The sequence below is a fragment of the Myodes glareolus genome, chromosome 1 (assembly GCF_982192425.1).
Source record: "Myodes glareolus chromosome 1, mMyoGla1.1, whole genome shotgun sequence".
Taxonomy (NCBI): domain Eukaryota; kingdom Metazoa; phylum Chordata; class Mammalia; order Rodentia; family Cricetidae; genus Myodes; species Myodes glareolus.
The window spans coordinates 11,031,067-11,053,501 of NC_142026.1; the positions used below are offsets into that span (position 1 = coordinate 11,031,067).

The window sequence follows — 22,435 nt, forward strand, 5'->3', positions numbered from 1 at the left end:
GAGCGATAAATGCACACACACATTTTTCGTTACATATGCTTGCTGCGGGAGCTCCTTCCGTTCCTTCAGCCAATTGCCGCTGAGATACCAGCCCATTGGGGCGTTATCTCTCTCTGTCTTTAAAAAAGCAGCGGCTGTCCTCCACTCTCTCTCTGGCTTTTGGCTCTGCTTCCAGCTCCTAGACTCCTTTCCTGTTCGTGCAGAGGGGCTGTTGTCTGGGACGGTAATCTGTAAGTTTTTTTCCCCTTTGAATAAATAACCAGTCTATTAATCATAATTTCAAACTGGTGTGGGATTGTTTGTGACTCACGCCTTCATATGCTTTTATTATACTTCCTAATAATTCCATCATGAATAGAGGCAAGATCATTTCAAAATAGGCTTTCTCAAACATGTGTTTATTTGTATTTGTATTTCTTCCTTTTACTGAAAGTAGATTTTTTTCCCCTCATATAATACATCCTGATTATGGTATCCTTTCCCTCTACCATTCCCAGCTCCTCCCCATCTCTCATTCCTACTAGGTCCATCTGCTATCTGTCTTCTATTATAAAACAAACAGACTTCTAAGAGAAAATAATAAAATATAACAGACCATAATAAAACACAAAACAAATAAAACTAACAGATCGAAATGGAACAAAACAAACACAAAGCAGGAAAACAGCCCAAGAGAAGACACAAGAAATGATGTAGATGAAAAGACCCATTTGTTCTCATTCTGGAATCCCTTAAAAATATTAAATTGGAGCCAGTTATATATTATATTTTTATATTATGTTATATATACATGCACACACAAAGGATCTGTAAGTTAAAAACAGAGAAAATATAAATAAATTAAAATTAATGTTAAAAATAAGATTTAAAAAAGAAAAAGCCCTGACACCTCATTCTAAAACAAGAAACCTCCAGAGATGTCAGTGACTACACTTTCTGCTGGCCATCTACTGCTGGGGACCCTGCTTACCCTAGAGTAGTTTGTTTTCCCAGTGAGACTTCCTTGTAAGAAACTAAATTTTCATTTGTGAGTGGTTTATCATGGAGTTTGCCCTGGGTTACGGATGGGGGAATATGCTCACTTCTCCTTTCAGTGCTCGGACCCCATCTGGTGCAGACCTGTGCATTTCCCATGCATGCTGCCCCAAGTCTCTGGGAATTCATATCTGTGTTGATCCTATTGATTTACAGGACCTTGCTTGGTGTCCTCCATACGCCTCCAGGGCTTACACTCTTTCTGCCTCCTCTTTGTGGGCTTGGCTTTCCTGAACTCTGAGGGGAGGGATTTGATCAAGACATCTCTTTTTAGACTGTATGTCTCTGTATTTGTTTCCATATGCTGCAGGAGTAAGATTCTCCGCTGGTGGCAGAACAAGGCACTGATATATGTTTATTGTAGATTGTCATTATTCTTCTAGAGTTGTACATGACAATATATCATTCTTTCATACACACACACACACATTCACACACATACATTCACAACCACCCCTCAACCCCCCCACACAGAGAAATCTGATGTTTTTAGTGAAAGCAGATATTTAATACCTTCTGTCATTTCAGTCAACCAAACACACGACATACAAATCAAAACAAATGCTTCTATTTATTCACTATGTACTGATGTCTTACAGTGAGTGCTGGCTATCCCACACCAACATTGTTTTAATTCACACACAATCCTTCTGCGTTGACAATGCATGATTTATCATGAAAGTTAGCAAATGTAACTAAAGGCTTTCATCTTTTATGTTGGTCCAGAATATGTTACTAAAAATGTACCTTTCATATGTTCTTTTAAGGAACTAGAGTCCTTGAACAGCTTTTAAATTTTAAGAGTCATAAATTCATGCTACAAGTTTTGCCTGTTGTGCAAATGCCTGGCAGGAGAGACAGAATTCAATATCTACCCCATAATGTTCTCTGCCAGTAATATGGCTAGATAGTTGAAGAGTCACAAAATATGAAGCCACTGGCAGTCATAAAGGATTACATCCTCAAACTGTCTCAAACTGAAGGCAATACAGGCACATCTTTGGAGTTTCCTCCATTCCTTTAGAAAACTGGAAGTCTTGACCTTGTAAAAAGACATTTACTGAGGAAAAAAAAATGTGAGAGAAAACTGTATAATTCAAAGTATGGGAAAAGACCATTAATTGAAAGTCTGTGTTGAACCGGTCTCTATTATTAATGTGGGTAAGGAGAAGTAAGTCAATTACTTGCCTTCTAGGATATTTCAACATCTATGAACCTAGCAGAGAAATAGGCACATAACATCAGTATTTGTTATCAATAGGATATGTATGATAGGGGGGATTTGAGAACACTGAGAGAATGGGCTTTTTTAGTTAGATTTGAATGCCTAATTTGTTCAGTGCAGAAGGGAAAGGAAGGGAATGTTTGTACTCAAGAATTGACCTAAATCATTACTCAGAGTCCTTGATGAACCCATCTTTCTGGGACCATGATGTAAGGAATACCGAGATGAATTTCCATGAAGGACAGAGCTATGGTGTGAGTTTGCATTATGTCCATAGCTGCCTTCTAATTACCTGTACTTGACTTAGCCTGGGTCTTACAGATTTGGCTCAAGTCTTGGAGACATTGAAGTGATATAGTTTTCATGTGCGAATGATAAATGTGTTTTTGGCTAAAGTTTCATAAAATTAAGGTTGACCCTTAGCAGTTTTGTATAAGGCATTTATTTCACTCTGGGGTGAGGAACTGAAATCCATATTTTTGCAATGCAATACTAGAGAGTCATGTATTACTGTTCCAGAGGCACAGAGGGTAGGATATAAGCTTCAGATGGGGCCCATATTTCCACACTCTTTTAACATCTTGGCCTTCATTTTGAGTAACACTCTTGTTTTAAATATAGCCAGATGTAATCCTTCAGCTAATCCTTCAGCTTTAGACATTGTAAAAAAAAAATCTAACAGTCGTCTTATGTTCTTGTGTTGACTTTCTGATTTATGGGATATTTCTATCATGTTTTATTTTTTCCATATAGCAGTAAAAATTACATATCTTCTCAAATCTAGATGATAAGGAGGTCCTACTGTGTAGTAAAAAGCCACAATGTGATTTCAGTGAATAACACACTTGGAGGAATTAATTACAATGTTGTTATTTGGGGTTGCTCCATTTTCTGAGACATGGATACTTCAGATTTTCTCATCTCTGAGCTCTCAGTCACATACTATTTATTCCAACACTTTTTGATATGAAAATTGACTATTTTTTTCTTTTAGTTTTATTAATTACTTAGGAAATTTTTGCATGAATTATATGTATTTTGATTATATTCACATACTACTCTTCTCTATATATTCTCCAGATTCTGCACTCATCTCCTTCCAATGCCTCTATTTTTCCTTTTTATATAATTTACTGAGCCCAACTTTGTTTCCCACATACTCATAGGTATAGGACTCCACATTGGACATGGTAGATCCCTCAGGGGTCATGGCCTTAAAGAAAACTCACTCTCCCTCTACTAAAGGCATAAACTATTAACAGGTTCTTAGCTAGGGCTGGGGACCGGTGAGTCACTCTCACTCCATGCTCAAATATTGACTGATTTGATCTTACACAGGTCTTCTGAAAATAACCACAACTGCTCTGAGTTCATAAGTACAGGGTTCTGCCATATGCAGAAGATACAGATACATCCTGGTCCTCTCTGACCTGTAGCTCTCCTGGTCTTCCCTGACCTGTGGCTCTACTGGTCCTCCACAACCTGTGGTTCTCCTGGTCCTCCCTCAACTGTGACTCTCATGATCCTCCCTCAACTGTGACTCTCCTGATCCTCCCTCAACTGTGACTTTCATGGCCCTCTCTCAACTGTAGATCTCCTGGTCCTCCCTCAACTGTGACTATCCTGATCCTTCCTGATGTGTGGCTATTGCACTGTTTCTAATCTCACTGTCATGAGGCTACTTGTGCCTTGGCAGGGAAGGGAAGTGTATGCAGACCATATATATGGCTGAGTATTCCACAGACATTTATGTACTCATTCTCTGCTCTTTGATCAGCCATTTAATTTTGAAATTAAATTTCTCCTTTCAGTTCCTATCTTGTCTCTTAATTTGAAAGTTAATTATTAAATAGCAATTTTGACTTTCATACATCCATGTAGTTGAAATATGATAGATAGCTATTTCTACTTAGTAGAAGGGAGAAAGATACAAGATTTAAAGAGATATACAGTACAAAACTTGCTATCATCTATAATCAGGTCAGACCTGAAGAGGAGGAACTGCAATGCCAACCCAGTCACAAAAATCTTCGACTTTCAGTTTATCATGCGTGCAGAGTGTTCTGGGATGGGAGACTAGCAGAATTGTCATCAAAGACACCAGAGAGATTTTATCCAGAAACTTCTGAGAGCAGGTGCAGAATCTCCCAGGCAAACATTAGGCAGAGATCTGGGAGTCCTAGGAAGGAGGAGGAGGAAGAATCCAAGGAACCTCAGGTGTCAGGGACACCATAAGAATAAGGTCAGGATCTCGATGGTTGAGGACAATAGCAAGATATCTGAGAGGAGAGGAGTACTGGTGGGGGTTCAGTGACAATGGTGAGAGTCCAGTGATGATGGTGCTGCAAGCCTTGAACCAGATCAGTGACTTATTGCAAACAAGGATATGTGGGTCATGCTGGCTGTGTTACACACCGTAGCACCCAACACAACTAGGATGAATGAAGATGTGTTGGAAAGATGGTGGAACAGGTGATTTTTGTTGTTTGTTTCTTTTGTTTTTAACAAGTTTTCGGGGGGTTCTTTAGGCAGGGGATGCAGCGGAGTGAGGAAAGGAATGATATGAAGGAATAGGTGAATAAGTTGGAATGGGATATATGATGTAAAATTCCCTAAGGATCAAAGAATTAATTTTAAAAAAATGTTATAAAAAAAGAGCACAGCCCACAGAATTAATTGACCAGGACTTATAAGAGCTCGCAGAGAGCAGTGAGCCCGTAGGGGTCTTACCTAGGTCCTCTGCATATTTGGTTTGGTTGAGTAGCTTGGTGTTCTTGTGGGAATCCTAACAGTGGGAATCAGGACTGTATCTAACTCTTTCGCCTGCTTGTGGGACCCTTTTCCTCCTCTTTGGTTGCCTTATCTATTTGTGAAATGATAGTATGTGCCTGGTTATATGGTGTTTGGTTGATGGGTTGATTTCCCTAGGAGGCCTGTCTTTCTGATGGGAAATGGGGGAGAAGTGAATCTTGGGGAAAAGGCAGGTGGTGGGGACAGACTGAGGGAAGGGGACAGAGGAGAACCCATGGTTGGGATGTAATATATGAGAGAAGAATTTAAAAACACGTGCAGTCAGAGTTTATTTCATGTCACAGTAAATTAAGTCATGAGTTATTCACCTAAATTTTTAGTACTAACCTAACTGAAGTGGAAATATATAACATGAACCTTGATAAACTAGCTTTTTAATTATATATATATACATATATATATAATTTATTCAATGATCTTGAATAGTACATATAGTCATATGACGAAAATAAATCTTGAACAGAAGTGTAAAACTCACATTTAGCCTACAATTCTTCTATATATTCTTTCTTTGAGTACTCAATTCCATTACCACTAATCAGTGGCTACCACAACACGCAATTTCTCTCCAGAACGATAGCAAATAGAAGATCTAATTTTTATCAAGTCAACATGGCACAGGCTTTGAAGGTACTAAACCCTTTGCTCATCTACATTTCTCTTGAGTGTCCCTGCAAACAGAAACCAATTCTGAAGAGAAATGACAATGACACAAATTCAAAGTGTTTATGGAAGACTGGATACAGCAAATTAGGTAAATCTGCTATGAGGCTGTTTTTCAAAAGTCTTACACTTGGATTAAGAAAATAACTTAATTGTTGGCCTACCTTATATTCTGACATACTTATGATCTCTATTCAGTATAGACATAGTAAGGTAGTTAAGACACGTGACTACCGCTGGCCTTCTACCTTTCAAAATAAAAGCAATGGTCCTCACGAGGGCAGTCAAGATCCTACAGCATTCCATAGTCTCTTCCCTGCCTCCATTGTCCTATCTTCTACTCTCTTCATCATGGCTTAGTCCTCTTTGTGCACCTCTTGCTGTCTTTACTCAAGCCTTTATGATTGGGTGAATAGATCTTCAGTTATATGTAACATAATTCAGTTAGCTATTTTGCTTTATTAGATTGTTGCTCTTTTGATGTAAGATATTAGTATATATTATTAATTAAAATCAGCATTACTGATCTTTAGTCATATTTTTCAGATGATTTGAAGCTTGTAAATGATGCTTTGGATGTCAGAAAGGACTTGGACATGTCTTTCAACATCTCCTTCCTTGGAGGCCCTAAAAGGAACCCAGAATAGCTGTGTGGATTTTTGATGAGTCAAAAATACATCAGTGAACTCGATGAAACGATTGATGGACTAGCTGGCTTGGGCTGATGTGCTGGCACCAGAAATGTGCCAAAGGTCTCTGAACTCATCTATCATATCTGACCTTTTAATCACTGATGTGGATTAAACAGTTGAAATATGCTTTTCATGTTGGCAAGTGGCAAAGGCCTAGGAGGTTAACAAATCTTTAATGAAACTTAATCATTCAGATATTGAAAGAATTTGGTATATAAAATGATGGACCCAAATTAACAATATCACATTAAATGAGTTATAGAAATCACAACATCTGTGTTTCTAAATCAACATTTTATGAATATAACTATAAATATAAAGTCAAACAAAAGTCTACAATCAATAAGATGTGCCAATATTTTTATTATAACTCTGTCATTGACAATGTTAATTCATAGATTAATTAACCTCTCCTACTCTGCTTGCTCTTGTACTTTGCACTTCACAATCTTTTATAAGCATAGATGTTTGCATCATGCTGCATAATCTATTCTTGATAGTATCTATCACCAACCCCACAACTTCTTAAATATTTCTACATACTGGTTACCCTCTCTATTTTACATTAAAGATTGTTTAGCAAATACCGCCTTGAGTTTACCCAAATTACATAAAAAATTTTAATGTTTGATTTTAAACTCTATAGTTTAGAAAGTAGAAGACAACCTTACATGAATCAAAGGTATATCTTTTATTACACATGAAATCGTTATACACACAGCATGTGATCATAATTTGAGTGGACAGGTGCTTATTTTCTAACTTCTAATTGGCTGTTACTTTGATTCTACTTTATGTTGTTCTGTTTCTTCATATTTAGGGAAATTAAAATACTGTTGAGTATATAACCAATTTGCAGTTTTGTCATCTATTCTCCTAAATGTCATCTGCTCTTCACACATGAAACACTTAAGGAAGTAAGTGCTTGTAAAACACAAAGGAAAAAAAGACACAAGCAATTATTAAGTGGGATAAAAGTGGAAGATATAAACATTGGAATCAGATTTGTCTGCCTCTAATTCTTACCATTTACAGTTGTTGGAATCTTGAGTAAGAAACTACATAATAGTGTATTTTCCAGAAAGAAACACACAAAAAACAAAAATAAAGGTAATACAGTTGGTGCTATCCACTTCTTACATATGCGAGACAAGATAGAAGGGAACAGCATATTTAAATGTCTGACATGCAATAAGCACCAATACTCGTTCCCTTCTCCAGTCACCACCACACCGTGTATAAAAACATCACAGCATTGTAAAGAAAATTAAAGAAGAGAGAGTAGAGATAATATGCAAAGAGGTAGAACCAATTACAACTGTCTGAAAATGACCAGTTGTATGACAAAGGTCACATGGTACAAGAAAGGGGTATGATAGGGGCTTTGGCAGAGCTGGAAAATAAGTAGAGACTTTGATCACACTATGAGAGAAGTGTGACTATCACAGTCTCAGAAAGACTTTTCCTCATACTCTAAATCCAGGAAGTTCTTACAGATCCTGGAACCCCACCCTCCTTTAGACTCCAGAATGCTTGCACTGAAGAATAGAAAGAGTCAGAGGCTATATCAAGGAGTACCTCCAGAGAGGGAGACCACAACCCACAGATGGAACAAACATTTACATGACTGCAGAGGATTGGATATCACTGATGGTGGGGTCTCAACCCGAAGGCCATCCTGTCCTTGTTCGGTTGCTGGTTAGCATTTAGAGATTCCTAAGCAAATACAAGCTCCCACATGTTCAGTACATGAGTACTGTTGCATTTGACACATCTTATGTTGAAGCCAATATTCCAGCCAAGTACATCACATGGAATCCCAAAAACTGCCTATGCCCACGTGTGTTAGATCTTTCTCAAAAGTCTTTCTCTTACAATACCTCCACCACTAGCTTCCCCTCTTCCTGTCTTTCACTATAATAAAGTCATGCTTCTGTCCCTCCAAGAAGGAGAGGGAGAGCAATGAAAGAGATTTCTTGGTAGAGAGAGTCATTGTGGGGTTAGGGAGAAAACTGGTGCTAGGGAAGTTCCCAGAAATCCACGAGGATGACTCCAGCTAAGACTCTAGCAATAGTAGAGAGGGTGCCTGAATTGCTCTGTCCCTGTAATCAGATTTGTGGCTACCCTATTATCATAAAATCTTTATCCAGTAACTGATAGAAGCAGAGGCAGTGATCCACAGCCCAGCACTGGGCTGAGCTCCTGGAGTTCAGCTGAAGACAGGGAGGGGGAATCATATGAACAACAGGGGTCAAGATTATGATGCAGAAAACCACAGAGACAGTGGACCCCAGTAATGGGAGCTCAAAAACTTGGCACTGACATCTGGGAATCCTGCAGAGGATCGAACTAAGTCCTCTAAAAGTGGGTGACAGTTACATGGCTTGATATGTTGGGGAGTCCCCTGGCAGTGGGACCAGGATTTATCTTGGGTGCATGAACTGGCTTTTTGGAGCTCATTTCCTATGGTGACATACTTTGGTCAGTTTTGACTAGGGCAGAGGGACTTGGTCCTGCCTCAACTTGTTATACCAGACTTGGTTGACTACCCAAGCGAGGCCTTACCTCCTCTGAGGAATGGATAGGGGAAGGGCTGTGGGGAGGTGGGGAGCAGGAGAAGGGGAGGTAGGGAGAACTGGGGCTATTAGGTAAAATTAATTTTTAAAAAGGAAAAAAAGAAAAAAAAACAGAAAAAAAATGAAGAACTGAAAAAAAAAAAGAAAGTCATGTTTCCTACTCCCCTGTCATATCAATTGAGGGTTCAGCAAATTCCAGTTATTTTAACTCTTTCTGCTCTATGTTGTAAGAATTATTTTCCCACAGGTTGATTTTCAATTCTTTATGAATACATATTGTGTCACCTTAGTAATTGTGTGTGTGTGTGTGTGTGTGTGTGTGTGTGTGTGTGTGTATGTGTGTGTGTTGGGGCACATGGGAGGACAACTGGATCCTATAGGATAAAAATACCAGTTAGATATAAAACTTTTGAGGTAAAGAAGGGAGTGCCTAGATTTATATAGTTTATCCTACAGAGTAGACGTTCTTGAGGATCAATATGGGCTGGTTTTCCATTAACATGGACAATGAGAGGTACCCATGAGACAGCTGTGAGACGCCCTTCAGCAGCCTCTACTTACATCTGGCTCTAAGACCAGGACCAGATATTAATTCTGTAGGTTACTAAGAACTGGATATTATCATGGGAAAACTGAGATGTACAAAATTATTATTATAAGTTCCTTAAGGGAAGAAACCATTTCCTCACTACCACTTCTTTCGCTGCTAAAAGAGCGATGGGCTTCTCAAATGGAATAAACCAGCACTGCCTGACTGAGAGGGTGATATTTTCACACCACAGCACTCACACGGCTTCAACCCTAAAGATTTCAATTCTGAAATGCCTTATAAAGCCTGTGGTTTGGGGCTTTATAATTATGATGTGGGTCATTAATCTTGTAGCCTCCCTTTTTTATTATCTCTGAGATTGAGACCGAGTTTCTGTTACAGATTGCTAGCCTGTAGCAGTCAGTTGGGGAGATGAGACATCCGTGAGACAGATAACAAAGAAAAATGGGTAGTAAATTGGAACAGATTAGGTGGTTCCATAGCACTATATTAAACAAGCCCTTCTGAGTACAACTGTCAGACCCCGAATAGCATTTTCCTCCCATTTTCCATCACCCTCCAAGACTTAGCTGTTAAGAGACTGTGTGTTCTGTGTATGTGTATGTGTATGTGTATGTGTATGTGTATGTGTATGTGTATGTGTATGTGTGTGTGTGTTTTATATGTGTGCAACTCTCTGTCTTTCTATCTTTGCAGAATGAGAGTGTCTCTCACTCTCATTCACTATATATATATATGTATAGTGAATATATATGCGTGTGTGTGTGTGTGTATGTGTGTGTGTGTTCTTACATTTAAAGCACAAACAGCCCATCGTTAGTAAAGACACCATTTCTAAACAGCTACTTCAAACCTGTGGGATGAAAATGTGATTTTAAAACTGATGGCAGTTAAAAGAAAGTGAACCAGGAGCCATCTAATAGTAATGAGCATAAAATGTCTTGGTGTAGAACTTTTTATCACTTCATGTTTTAAAGTTCATATATAAAAGTTCATATAGATATGAAATTTAAGAATAATGGATTGATAATGCATTAAAATCTGATTCTATCAACAAAGCTACTTCAGCAGGGTTTCATAGCACTCTGGTATTAGAAAGACCTGGAAATTCTATTATTATTTATAGAAAAAAAGAGGCAAATGGTTTTTCAAGCAACTGTCTATACACTTACAATATTCCATTATATACTATTTAAAACAAACATAAACCAAATTATAGTAATTAAACTACAGGTTTTTAATTTTTTAAAAGGAAACTTTGATTTTGTAATATTTGAAAAATAATATTAAAATCACCACCAGCTAATATGTGAAAATATAAATCACAGCTTAGATGCACTTTAATTTCATCTGGAAAGAGAAAACATGGCTCTAGGTATTGTATTTCTCATGCAAACCTTCAAAGGAACACACTACTGCTGATTGGAATGATGATACTTGGAAGATTAATAATTTTTATCATACATGAAGGGGTATGTTTGGGATTCAACCCAGGGTTTATATGCTCCAAGGTCCAAACACTCATTCAAGACAGCTCATTCAAGTTTCTAATTAGTGTTACTGCCAAGAAGAGAACCACTCTTTATGTTAAAGAGGAAAGGGTACCCTGAAGATATTGAAAAATACATAGACAAACTTTATCTCAAATAATGCCTGGCTTATGATGAGATTAGTACAAATATTAACACTGAATGGGTTTTAAGAGGCAACAAAGCCAATCGTCAGGTAAGGTTGTTAAGTGAGATGATGATTCAAAGTCACTTAAGAGGTAGCTTATCTGGACTTAGAAGAAGATGGCTGGGGACATTTGTGTAAATCTGTGATGTACATGATGAAAGAGATGAAAGGGACAGGCACAGACATGTCATATGTGACTGTCAGCGCATTAGAAATGTGTCCTTGTCCACAACACTATCAATCCCAATAATGCATGTACATTTTATTATACAATGTTGTGGTACTTAAGTAATTTTCTTTTTCATCAAAATATCTAAAACTGAATGATATCAATAAATATTAATATTTCCTACTGAATGAAAAACGAGGCAGATTCCATTGCCAACGACCATACAGACTTCAGATAATGTTTGTTCTATTACAAATAAATTGCAGTATTTCTAATGTGATATGTGAGATTTAAAGACATTGAGAAATTCTGGGTATCAGAGCTGTCTGGTTTTAAAACCATTTACATTTATTGAAGCAGTTTGCCTTGTAAAGTCAGTTTCTTTACTCAGGAAAGCAAATGCTGACATGCAAATTAGTTGCCTAATTTAATGCTGTATTCTACTTCTTACAACTGAAGGGATATATGCTTCAATTAATTTGAATTAATTCTATAGAAAATATTTCTGAAAAAATGTTAAATTAAAATCTTTGTTTAATAAAGCGTGCAAAGTAGGGGAATAAGAGTGGCAGATAGGAGGACCTAGTTTTAAAATGGCCTTTCTTTTGTGCATTTTTATCCATGCCTGTTATTTCTTTTATATATTTCTTTTACTTGTATTTTAAATAGAACTTTAAGAGAAATGTCACTGCATAATTTCCTCTCCACTTTTTTCTTCTCTACATAAAAAGAGCACCTACAATTGGCAAAAGAATCACCCCTAAATAGAACATAATTTGTTCTTGCCAGGCAGAAGAATTAAATAAGAGCTGCATAGAGCTACTAATAGCAATCTTGGTTCAAAAGCTCTGTTAGCAGGTCAGCAGCTTGACCGTTTTTATTCAGCTTTACCCTGGTCCCTGTAGAGACAGGACAGCCCCTGTGTCTGCTCTGTGAGGCAGACAGCAGTTTCCCCACAACCTCTGTGGAAAATATTGGGACAAAAGTGGTTTAGAGAGAGCCAAATAGGAGAGGAAAGGCACACATATTAACTTTCAAAGTCACTAAAAGGGAATAACTTGAACATCTCTCCTAAAAGCTTCTTGTTATATGTAAGCAGCTTTCTTTGTTACGAGCTTTATTAAAATATTAAGATTAGAAGAAATGGAGACGGGACAGAAAAACCTGGAACTACTACTCCATTGTGAAAATGAGTTCCTTGAAGTCACTGTCCACTTGACAAAGATAGACATGCACACAGTAATGGAATCTGTGACAGTACAGAAATCTGCAGCTGCAGTACAGGACAGATGTGGTTGTTTCCCACACAAAACATATCAGAAAGGATACACTGGGATAATACTGGCTAGAGTTCATTTAGCTGCCGTCCAATTCACACTGTTGCTTGAAAACACAAAATAGGTGTTAAAATAGGTGTTATCTGCAAACCGTGCTTCTTTTAAAAGAAAATCAACTTTGTGGCACTTGATAAATATTTTTCTTCATAAATAACTAGTTTGAATCAAAATGTGTTCTTTATCCAATCACGGTGAGTCTTATACTTTATATAAATTCAGCATTTTTGTTGCGATTGCAATTTAATCACACCATTTCCCCTTTCCTTTTCCTTCTTTCAAACTTTCACACACACCGTTCCCTGCTCTCCTTCAAATACACAGACTCTCTTTTCATTGTTAGTGCTTGTGTGCATGCATTTACATATACATACATATTTTTAAATATAACCTGTTGAGTTCATGTAACTACTTGCATGTATGTTTTAATGTCTGACTTTTTGGTAATGGACAACCAATCAGTGGCTCTTCTCTGGGAAAGACCACATCTCCTACTCACAGTTTGAATCAGCTGCCTGTTGTTATTTGTGTGAGAAATTTTACTGTTTTTATTAACCTATTATTTCTGGTTGTAGTCTTTATTGCTCCCAGCTTAGCATCCTTGAGACAGTCTCAAAAATAAGAACAAATCAGTTTTCTGTGAGGATATAAAATAAACAAGAGTGGAATATTATGAAAGATATCTAACTAGTAATTAATTCACCTGATATTACTTGTGTAATATTTTGTTATTGTAAAATATTTGAAATTCAAAATTTAAAAAGCAATGAAGGTATTCTCCTAGGCAGAAGAATCACAAGTTTCAGATTAACTTGGTCTATGAGATCTTATTTCAAAAAATTTAAATGAAAAAAACTAATTTACTATAATATTGTATGTTCAATATTAAGGGAAAGTAAATACCGAGTTCCAGTCAATATATATCCTTCTGTGTATGCTCTACAATAGGGCTTCCTAATCAGGTTCCAGGATAGGAATCTTCGGGTAAGCCAGTGCTACATAAGTCTACCTTCAAATTAACAAAGGAAATTTGAAATCAGAATGACATATTTATGTTCATTATTGAGGGAAAATAAAAATATTGAGCTTGTTTCGAAATGTAAAGAAGACAGGAGAGTATTTGTCAGTAAATTCTAAATAGGCTTTGCTCTCTTTTTTCTTAAACTCACACTACTAATTTAAATCACATATTGACTTTCACACGAAATAGTGGAGATTTTAATACCTAGTTCTCACCAATGACCTGGTCACCCACACAAAAACTAAACAGACAAAAATGAAACTGAGAAATACTGAAGTTAACAGATGTTATAAACCAAATGGACCTAACAGATATTCCAGAACATTTCAGATGCATTCTCATTTCTACAAGGGATTTGTTAGGGGCCTAATATGAATATTAATAATTAGTAAATGCTGACTTCAGTCAGTGAAAGCAGAAAGCATGAAAATTAACTTATAGTATCCATTGTCCATTTGAAGACAGACTTCACATTTTACCCAAACACAAAAGAAATACACCTTCTTCTCAGCATCTCATGGAAATTTCTCCAAAATTGGCCACTTATTCAGACCAAAAGCAAGTCTCTACAGACACAAAAAAATTGAAATAATTTGCTATCTCACATCCTGCCACCACAGACTAAAGTTTGATATCAACAATAACAGAAAGTTTACAGACTCATGGAAACTGAACAGACTTTTACTGAATGAACAATGAATCAAAATAGAAACAAAGAATGTTGGAATTCGATGAAAATGAACATACAGGATACCCAAACTTATGGAATACACTGAGGAAAGTTCATAGCACTAAGCACTTAGCATTTAAAAAAAACCGGAGTAATTTTATATTAACAACTTCACAGTCCAGCTGAAAGCTCTAGAAAAAAAGAAATAAGCATACCCAAGAGGAGTAGAAAACATGAATAATAATAATCAAACTGAGTACTTAAATCACTAAAATATAACCAAAGTGAAAAATACAAAGATGCAATAAAGCAGTAGGGTCTTTGGGAAAATCACCACAGTAGACAAACCTCAAACCAATGGAAGGACACAGATGGAATATACAAATTAAAATCAGAAATGAGAAGTGGGACATAACAACAGACACTCAAGAAATCCAGATAATTATAAGGAAATACTTTAAAAGTCTGTACTCCACAAAATTGGAAAATTTTAAAGAAATTTAGATATTTTATATTTTACGTGCTCATACATATATAACTATTTATAATAAATAGCATTTATTGAGTCGATGAGACTTTCAGATGAGCTAAGAAAGGTCTCTACTATGTTATGAAGATCAAATTTGTCTATTCTGTCCCCAAGATGTGAAGTTTAGTACTGCTGAGAAATAAATTACCCCTTTCTGAAATTCAGAAATTAGAGTTCTTTAATTTTATAGACTGTTTGTCTTTAATATATTTATTTAGTTTTTTAAATTTTATTTTGCATTTCAACCACAGTTCTCCCTCCCACCCCAACTCCTGCTCCCGCTTCCCAGTCCATTCCCTGATCCACTCTTCCCAAAGGGTAAGGCCTCCCATGAGGAGTCAACAAAGCCTGCCAGATTAAGTTGAGGCAGGACCAAGGCCCTCCCTCCTGCATCAGGGCTGAACATGGCATCCCACCATAGGGAATGGGCTCTGAGCTAGCTCAGGCACCAAGGATAGATCCTGGTTCCACTGCCACAAGCCAAGGTAAACCAAGCTTCACTACTGTCTCCCACATGCAGAAGGCCTAGTTAAGTACCATGGAGACTCCACAGCTGTCAGTCTAGAGTTTGTTTCTTAGAAAAGTTGACTGAGAAGAAGTCAATACCTAGGATGAAAACAGGATATGTTCTGAAGATTTTGTTTCTAGAGTCAACAATGCATGTGTGTGGATAATTAAAAGCAAGAAGTCACCAGAAAGTGAGGTCCTGGGTTTACTCTTCACCATGTCCTCAAAACTCTAAGGGAGCACTGAGCAGAGACCCTCTCCTTATGGATGTATAGGCAAATGCCTCACAGATTCAGGACCTCACTTCCTTAATTAATTACTATTATTGTAATAATAATAATATAGTTTGAATTTCATTTAGTTTTAGCTCACTTTTAAATTTTACTAGAATTTATGAAGACTGGATATATACATTTTAAGATTCTGTAGAGTCAAAGGGAATATCTGCCATATATGATTAACTAGACTTCCAATGGGGTAGCAGTGTGTCTCGTTATGGCATCTCTCCCCTCAGCACTAGGGAAATATGTAAACTCTAACAAGAAAATGGACATTTCTCCAATATTTTTTTCCAATAAATTTCTTTGCTTTTTTTTGCGCTCTATATTTCTCTCTGCTCCTCTCCCTGCCTCTCCATCTTTTCTACTTTCAACTTACTTTTTACTATTTTTAAATTTTTAATTACTATTTTATTCATATTTCCACATTTTTCTCTCTCCTTTTTTTCATTTTATTGAAAATAGATTCATTTCTCACATAATATATCCTGATTTTGGTTCCACTCTCTCTCTTTCAAATTCCTCCTTGTCTTACCTCCCATCTGGATCAACTCCATTTTTGTCTCTCATCAGAAAAGTCAGGCTTCTAAAAGCCAAGACAGAGCCCTAACTGGCCATCTCCTGTCACCAGACAGAGCACACAGTATTGAGACCATGGTTATATCTAACTATACTTATAGGCAAAGGGGTCCAACTATAAACAAGGCAAACTGCTGCAAAGACGAAGGTTGCTTTCCACAAACTCAATACCTATACAACTCACTGAACATGAAGAAGTTGAGCAGATGCCTACATACAACTTTCAGCACTACATGTTAGCATGTTTGGCACAGAAAGGTACTCTCAGTGCTACCAAATGAGAATCAGAAACATCACCTGGGCTCAAACCATTTGTCTACAATGATGTACTGCCTGCAAGATATGCCAGGGCAATGGTGGCACAAAGCTTGTGTGAGTAACCAACCTATGTCTTATTTGATTTAAGGCCCACTCAGCAAGATCTAACTCATATCGGATACTGCTTGCATGAGCAAGAACCATAGACTTGACATCCCAGGAATCTAGGATAAACCAAATACCACTGGTAAAAAAAAAAATGATAAAATGACATCTAATAATATTCTGCTATATTCATCAGTAAAAGCCTTGTTCAGCTATCATCTGAGAGCTTCATTCTGTCGAAGCTGGGAACAAATAGAGAGAATAAATGAAAGAGAAAGAGAGAGAGAGAGAGAGAGAGAGAGAGAGAGAGAGAGAGAGAGAGAGAGAGAGAGAGAGAGACCTTGGAACACTAAAGGGATGTGTCCATCAAATTCCTCCCCTTGGAACCCTGCAAAGTCCATGAAAGAGGAGGGGGAGAAAGATAATGAATATCCAAAGCAGATGGAGGTCACAAAGAAAACAAGGCCCTCGAAATCAGCATAATGAAACCTCACATGAACTCACAGAGGCTGAGGCAGCACGCACATGGACTGAAGGGATGCCGCAGGTTCACTTTGTGTGTGTTATGGCTTCCAGCGTAGTATTTTTGGGAATTCTCGAGGGTGTGAAACAGTGGATATCTGATTCTTGGGTCTTTTCTTGGGCTCATTTCCTTCTGCTGGTTTGTGCTGTTCAGCTTCGATGTGATAGGTTTTTTTTTTTTAAAAGTTACTATATTTTGTTCTTCTTTACCATTACCTGAGGATCTCACTTTCTAATTAACAGCAGAGCTGATACATAGAATTAACGTCGTCTATTTTAACGCATCTTCTTAGATTGTATGCTAGTTCTGATAGCTAATATTTTGTTAGGATTGTTGAATATATGTTAATTAAAAATATTGAGGAAATTTAAAAAATGACATATGTTAAATTTGTGAAAAAAATCCACTTTATAGTACTTTTGAAAAAGTACTAGGTTCATGTAAATTAACTTATACTTTTCAATCTGTTTTACTCCCCCCCCAAGCACTAACTTTAAAATGTTTCTTAAATTCATGTAATTTGATTGCATGTATGAATTTACATAAATTGAAGTTGTTTTTACTTGTCTTGATTGCATTTTAACTGTCTACCAAAGTCCAACATAAAAAAGTATATCTAGTTCATGTAAATACTGTAATATCAAACATGTAACAAGAGTGATATTGAATCAAATTTAGTTAAATTCCATTTTCAGACTTGATTTTCTTCTAGCTTAAGAAAGTTAATTCATGAACACAGTGTGCAATGTTTGGGTGTGGTAAATATTAAGGCATATGGTATTCAATAGAAGAAACACAATAAAGCTCAGGAATTTGAGCTGTCTGAACATTTGTTTAGAGAAAAGATTAGTTTATGAAATTCTGTTTGTAAAGGAGGTACTCCGTACAAATTGTCAACCTCCCATCCTAATTCTGTGGTAAGCTGGATTTTGGCTCTGGAAAACAATTTAGTTATGTGATATATCTGGTAGGTTTGTATCATTATAAGCAATTTTATTATGCATTTCATGCCGGTTATTTACATTTCAACTACGTATCAAATGTTTTTCAACAAAGAATATATTTTTTTAAACATTTTGCATATTTATATTATGAATAAGTGAGTCATAAAAATACACATAAGGATACATTTTGTGCAATATTTTTAATAATTTTTTGGGATAACTCATATCTCTAGATCTCTATGGTGAACTATTGTCTAGCTCAGCCCTCTGATATTTAAGGTTTATTTGTTAGAGCACAAACAGAATATCAATACACTTTGAGTTTTTCCACATTTAGCATGATGTTCACTATAGTTTTGCTATATATATGTATATGTATATATATAATAAGGATATATATATATATATATATCCTTAATTTCGTTACTGTGTATTACCTCATTTGTCTTTTAGTCTTTTATTGGGAAGGGATGTGAGATCACATGATTTTTCCTTTGAGGCGATTTCTGAGAAGGGCAAATTTATTGATTAACATATGCTGAATTCTCCCTGCATCTCTAGAATGGAATTCAGGAAGACAAAATTTTTTGGAATATGATCCAGATAAATATCTTACAATATGGTTAAGATTTCTTATGTCAAGCAGCAGAAGAAAGGAACTATCTATAAACTACAAAGCTCAGCTCATTAAGCTGTAAGATGGACGTAAATTTACCGAAAATACTAAGCTATTTGGTTTTGCTTAATGTTAGTCACAATGACAGAGTTTCAGGACACAGTTGTGGTCGTTCTTTACTGAAAAGAAATTTAACATGCACGTTGCTGGGACTGGTAATAAGAAAAATAAGTAAGCACACAGGACAAATAAGGATTCACCAGATTCTGATAATTATGTGACAGAAAGTTGAGAAGCTTTTGAACATGAATAGATATATTCTCCACTCACCACCTATTGAAAGTATTAGTTTTATAAATTAACATATGAACTAAATGACATAGTAGTGACAATTATATTGTGAAAAACAAAAATGACAGATTATATTCATAATACATTTTGCATACTTAGTAGCTTTTGAGATGGGAGGATTGGAGAAGGGTAAATTGTGGTCTGTATGAGAAGAATCTATTTTCAATAAAAATAATAAATACATTCCTAATTATGATGAAAAAGATATTACAAAATTTGTGATTTTAACTTTTAAATTTTGTATATCAGTGGTATTGAGTTTCTTCCCACCTTTGTGTACTGACGCTTCAGAAAGCTTTCCTCTAATAAAGCTGCAGCTACGTGCATACTAAGCTGTAGCTTCATTTCCGCTTAGACCCTGAAAAGCTACACTTTATATTTAGTTACTTCAAGGATGATTATTGCAAGTGGACTAACTCAGTGCATTCAATATTGGAGTGGTCATTTAGTGTTTATCTTTTCTGCACTGGTTTTTCCTGTTAGAAAAATAAAATCATTGAAAACTAGTATTTAAAAATAGTCAATTCATTATTGTCAGATATTATATCATATAGTAGATTGAATGATTTACCATCTAGAACTGTGTAAGCAATAACATTTTGACAACAATAGATGGCTAATCTGTAAAGGACCATTGATTATAAGTCCAGTCTGCATTTTTAATTTTTGCATCTGAAATTTTTGCATGCAAAACAAAAAAAACACAGTCACAGTTGCCTAATTATAGGCACAACCATCCAAATTAGCCCTCAAAAGAACAGCACAAAGCGATACCATCTGTGAAAATGGACAAACCCCACAGACCTTTCCTGCTTCAAGCCCTGTAAGAGGAGAGCAGATTTCCCTCAAGCTTTTGGCTCAGACTTTTTTCTTGTATGATCTCATATGTGCTTTAAGGCTAGTCTTTCTAAGAAGCTGAGAACCAGCAGACCTTTCCCTCATCCAACCAAACAATCCCTGCCCCATAATATATTCCTTTATTATGGCCACCTGAAAACAGTAGCCATTTCTAAATCACATCTTTTTCATTGTTAGCACAAGCAGATTAAAAAAAAGTGCACACGAAATTTTACCTGGTAGTAACTTGAAAACTACAAAGACAGAATCTCATACAAATTTCTTTTTAAGGGTGACAAGAAAATTATGTTACTCTACTTTCACAAAAAACTGTTTTAGCCTTTTATTAAAAATAAAACTGTCAGTTTTGATCAAATACATTCATATTTCCCCATTATGTTATTATGGCCATCATGAAATTTAATAATTGTCCCTTGGAGTTTGATTTCCATAAAAGCGTCATAACACAATCATCACTATTGCAAATAATTATGGAATTATGTGGAGAGAGTTATGATTTCAGGTGGGAAATATGTAATAATAGATTAAGAAATTTAAAACCCAGGTTAATACTCGATAAAGATTCAGCTCTCATACAGATGTCAGCAATAATAAAGGTGTGACAGCAAAGCCTGCTTTATAAAAACAAAAGAGATTCCAGACATAATCATTGGCAGAGATTTTAATGATAGTTCAGATACTATTTGCTTATCATTTCATCATATTCAATACTATTTATCTAAAAGGTCCTCTCTGGCAGAAATGTCCTATGCCTTTAAGAAACAGAGAACTGGGTAGTTTATTTCTGATTACAAACTAAGAAGTCTTTGTATATGAACTGTATAATGACTCATGCTGCTTTATTGGAAATTACTGACCTGTTTGTTTAAGTTTTGCTTTTAGAGATAGTTTCTTTGTGGATCCCTGGCTGTTCTGGAACCCCCTAGAACAGGTTGACCTTGGTCTCAGAGATTGGTCTGCCTCTGCCTCCTGAGTGCTGGGATTAAAGGCATACAACACTACAGTCAAGTATTACCAATAGGGCATTAGTGAGAAATCAGGTTTAAGAGCTTTAAAATAGAGTAACTACAAGAACGAGTGTTGAATGGAGTTAGTGCCAAAATATCATCAGTGGCATGCTGAATAAGTTGTTCAATATAACACAAAGTACAAAAATATCAAGACATGAGAGAGGATGATGTGGACCGTTGAGATGGTGAGCAGATAGAGGATAGAGATTAATGACTATTAAACTCTAGCAATGCTATTAAATTCTAGAAGAAGTAAAGAAATTCCCACAAGTTGTCCCCTGACTCCATACATGCGCACGTGCGCACGCACACACACACACACACACACACACACACACACACACACACACACAAACGTTTTTTTGTTTTAAAAAAAACTAATGATGGGGTAGTGCTACTTACAACCGGAGCTTCCGTTTGTTGACACCAAAGTCATGTTGGAAGGCCATGGATTCCGAACAATATCTTGCCAGTGTATGGTGTCAGCATAACACAGGAATTTGTTCTGGTCTACATAGACTCCACCATTTAGAATTTCTGTGTAGGAAACAAAATTAACCATTAATTTGCTTTTAAAAACGTTAGCCACTTTCTAGGCATTGTTCAACTTGTTTTCAACACTAGAATCATATTATGAGCCAGTATGCTCTTAAAAATATTTTCATTGGTTCATTTACCTTGATTTTAGCACAAAAGGTTGAAAAGTACAGACCAAAATTAAAAATAATTCCAATAGACACACCTTCAAAATTTTGATAGAGATATTTTTAGTATGTGTGACTTTACCTTGGATTTATGATAACATCACTTGTAAGAGTTCATAATCTGCTACTTTGGTTTAACATTATGTATTAAATTTTGAAAGATAATTTTTGTTTTGTTTTATTTAATGATAATATAATATAACAGAATATGAACTAATTAATATTATCTAATAGAACTCTTGTTATTTTATTTTATCTTTGATTAGTTATTAAAGTAAATGCCCCAAAATATAATTCCATGAACACAGATTCTGAAAACTCATGATTTTTGATACAAACTTTCAAATGTGCCTTCCTTAGGACTTATTCAATTTAAGATTTACTAGAGCCCACACATTAGTAATGAGTTTAAGGCAAAAATTAAGATTAATGTTCTTTTGCAAAATATTCTCTCCCATATGAAATATTATCAATAGATTGGTCAATAATTAAGACTATCACAAAACAAGATATCATATCATTTCTGTTTGGCACAGGAAACTGGAAATGAGACAAACATCTACAAAGACTACTTTTTTACTTGATTGTTTTTTCTATAATTAATACTGATTAACTGAAGTATTCACAGGAACAGTGTATAATTACATATAAAGATATTCCTTCAGATACATTTAAGTTATTTGGAAAAATTAAGATAGTCCCTCATAAGAAAAGTTACTTTAATGAAATTAAACACATAAATAGCATCTT

General features: G+C 35.9%; 1 protein-coding gene across 4 annotated transcripts in view; it reads right to left on the minus strand.

Moving 5' to 3' along the window:
• Erbb4 (erb-b2 receptor tyrosine kinase 4) overlaps positions 1-22,435 on the minus strand; it is a 1,041,831-nt gene that overhangs the window by 342,172 nt on the left and 677,224 nt on the right. For all 4 annotated transcript variants that reach the window (XM_085698741.2, XM_085698747.2, XM_085698750.2 and 1 more), the window contains exon 4: positions 21,384-21,518. In XM_085698741.2, coding sequence (XP_085554867.2) covers positions 21,384-21,518 — 135 coding nt within the window. The remainder of the gene's footprint in view (positions 1-21,383; positions 21,519-22,435) is intronic.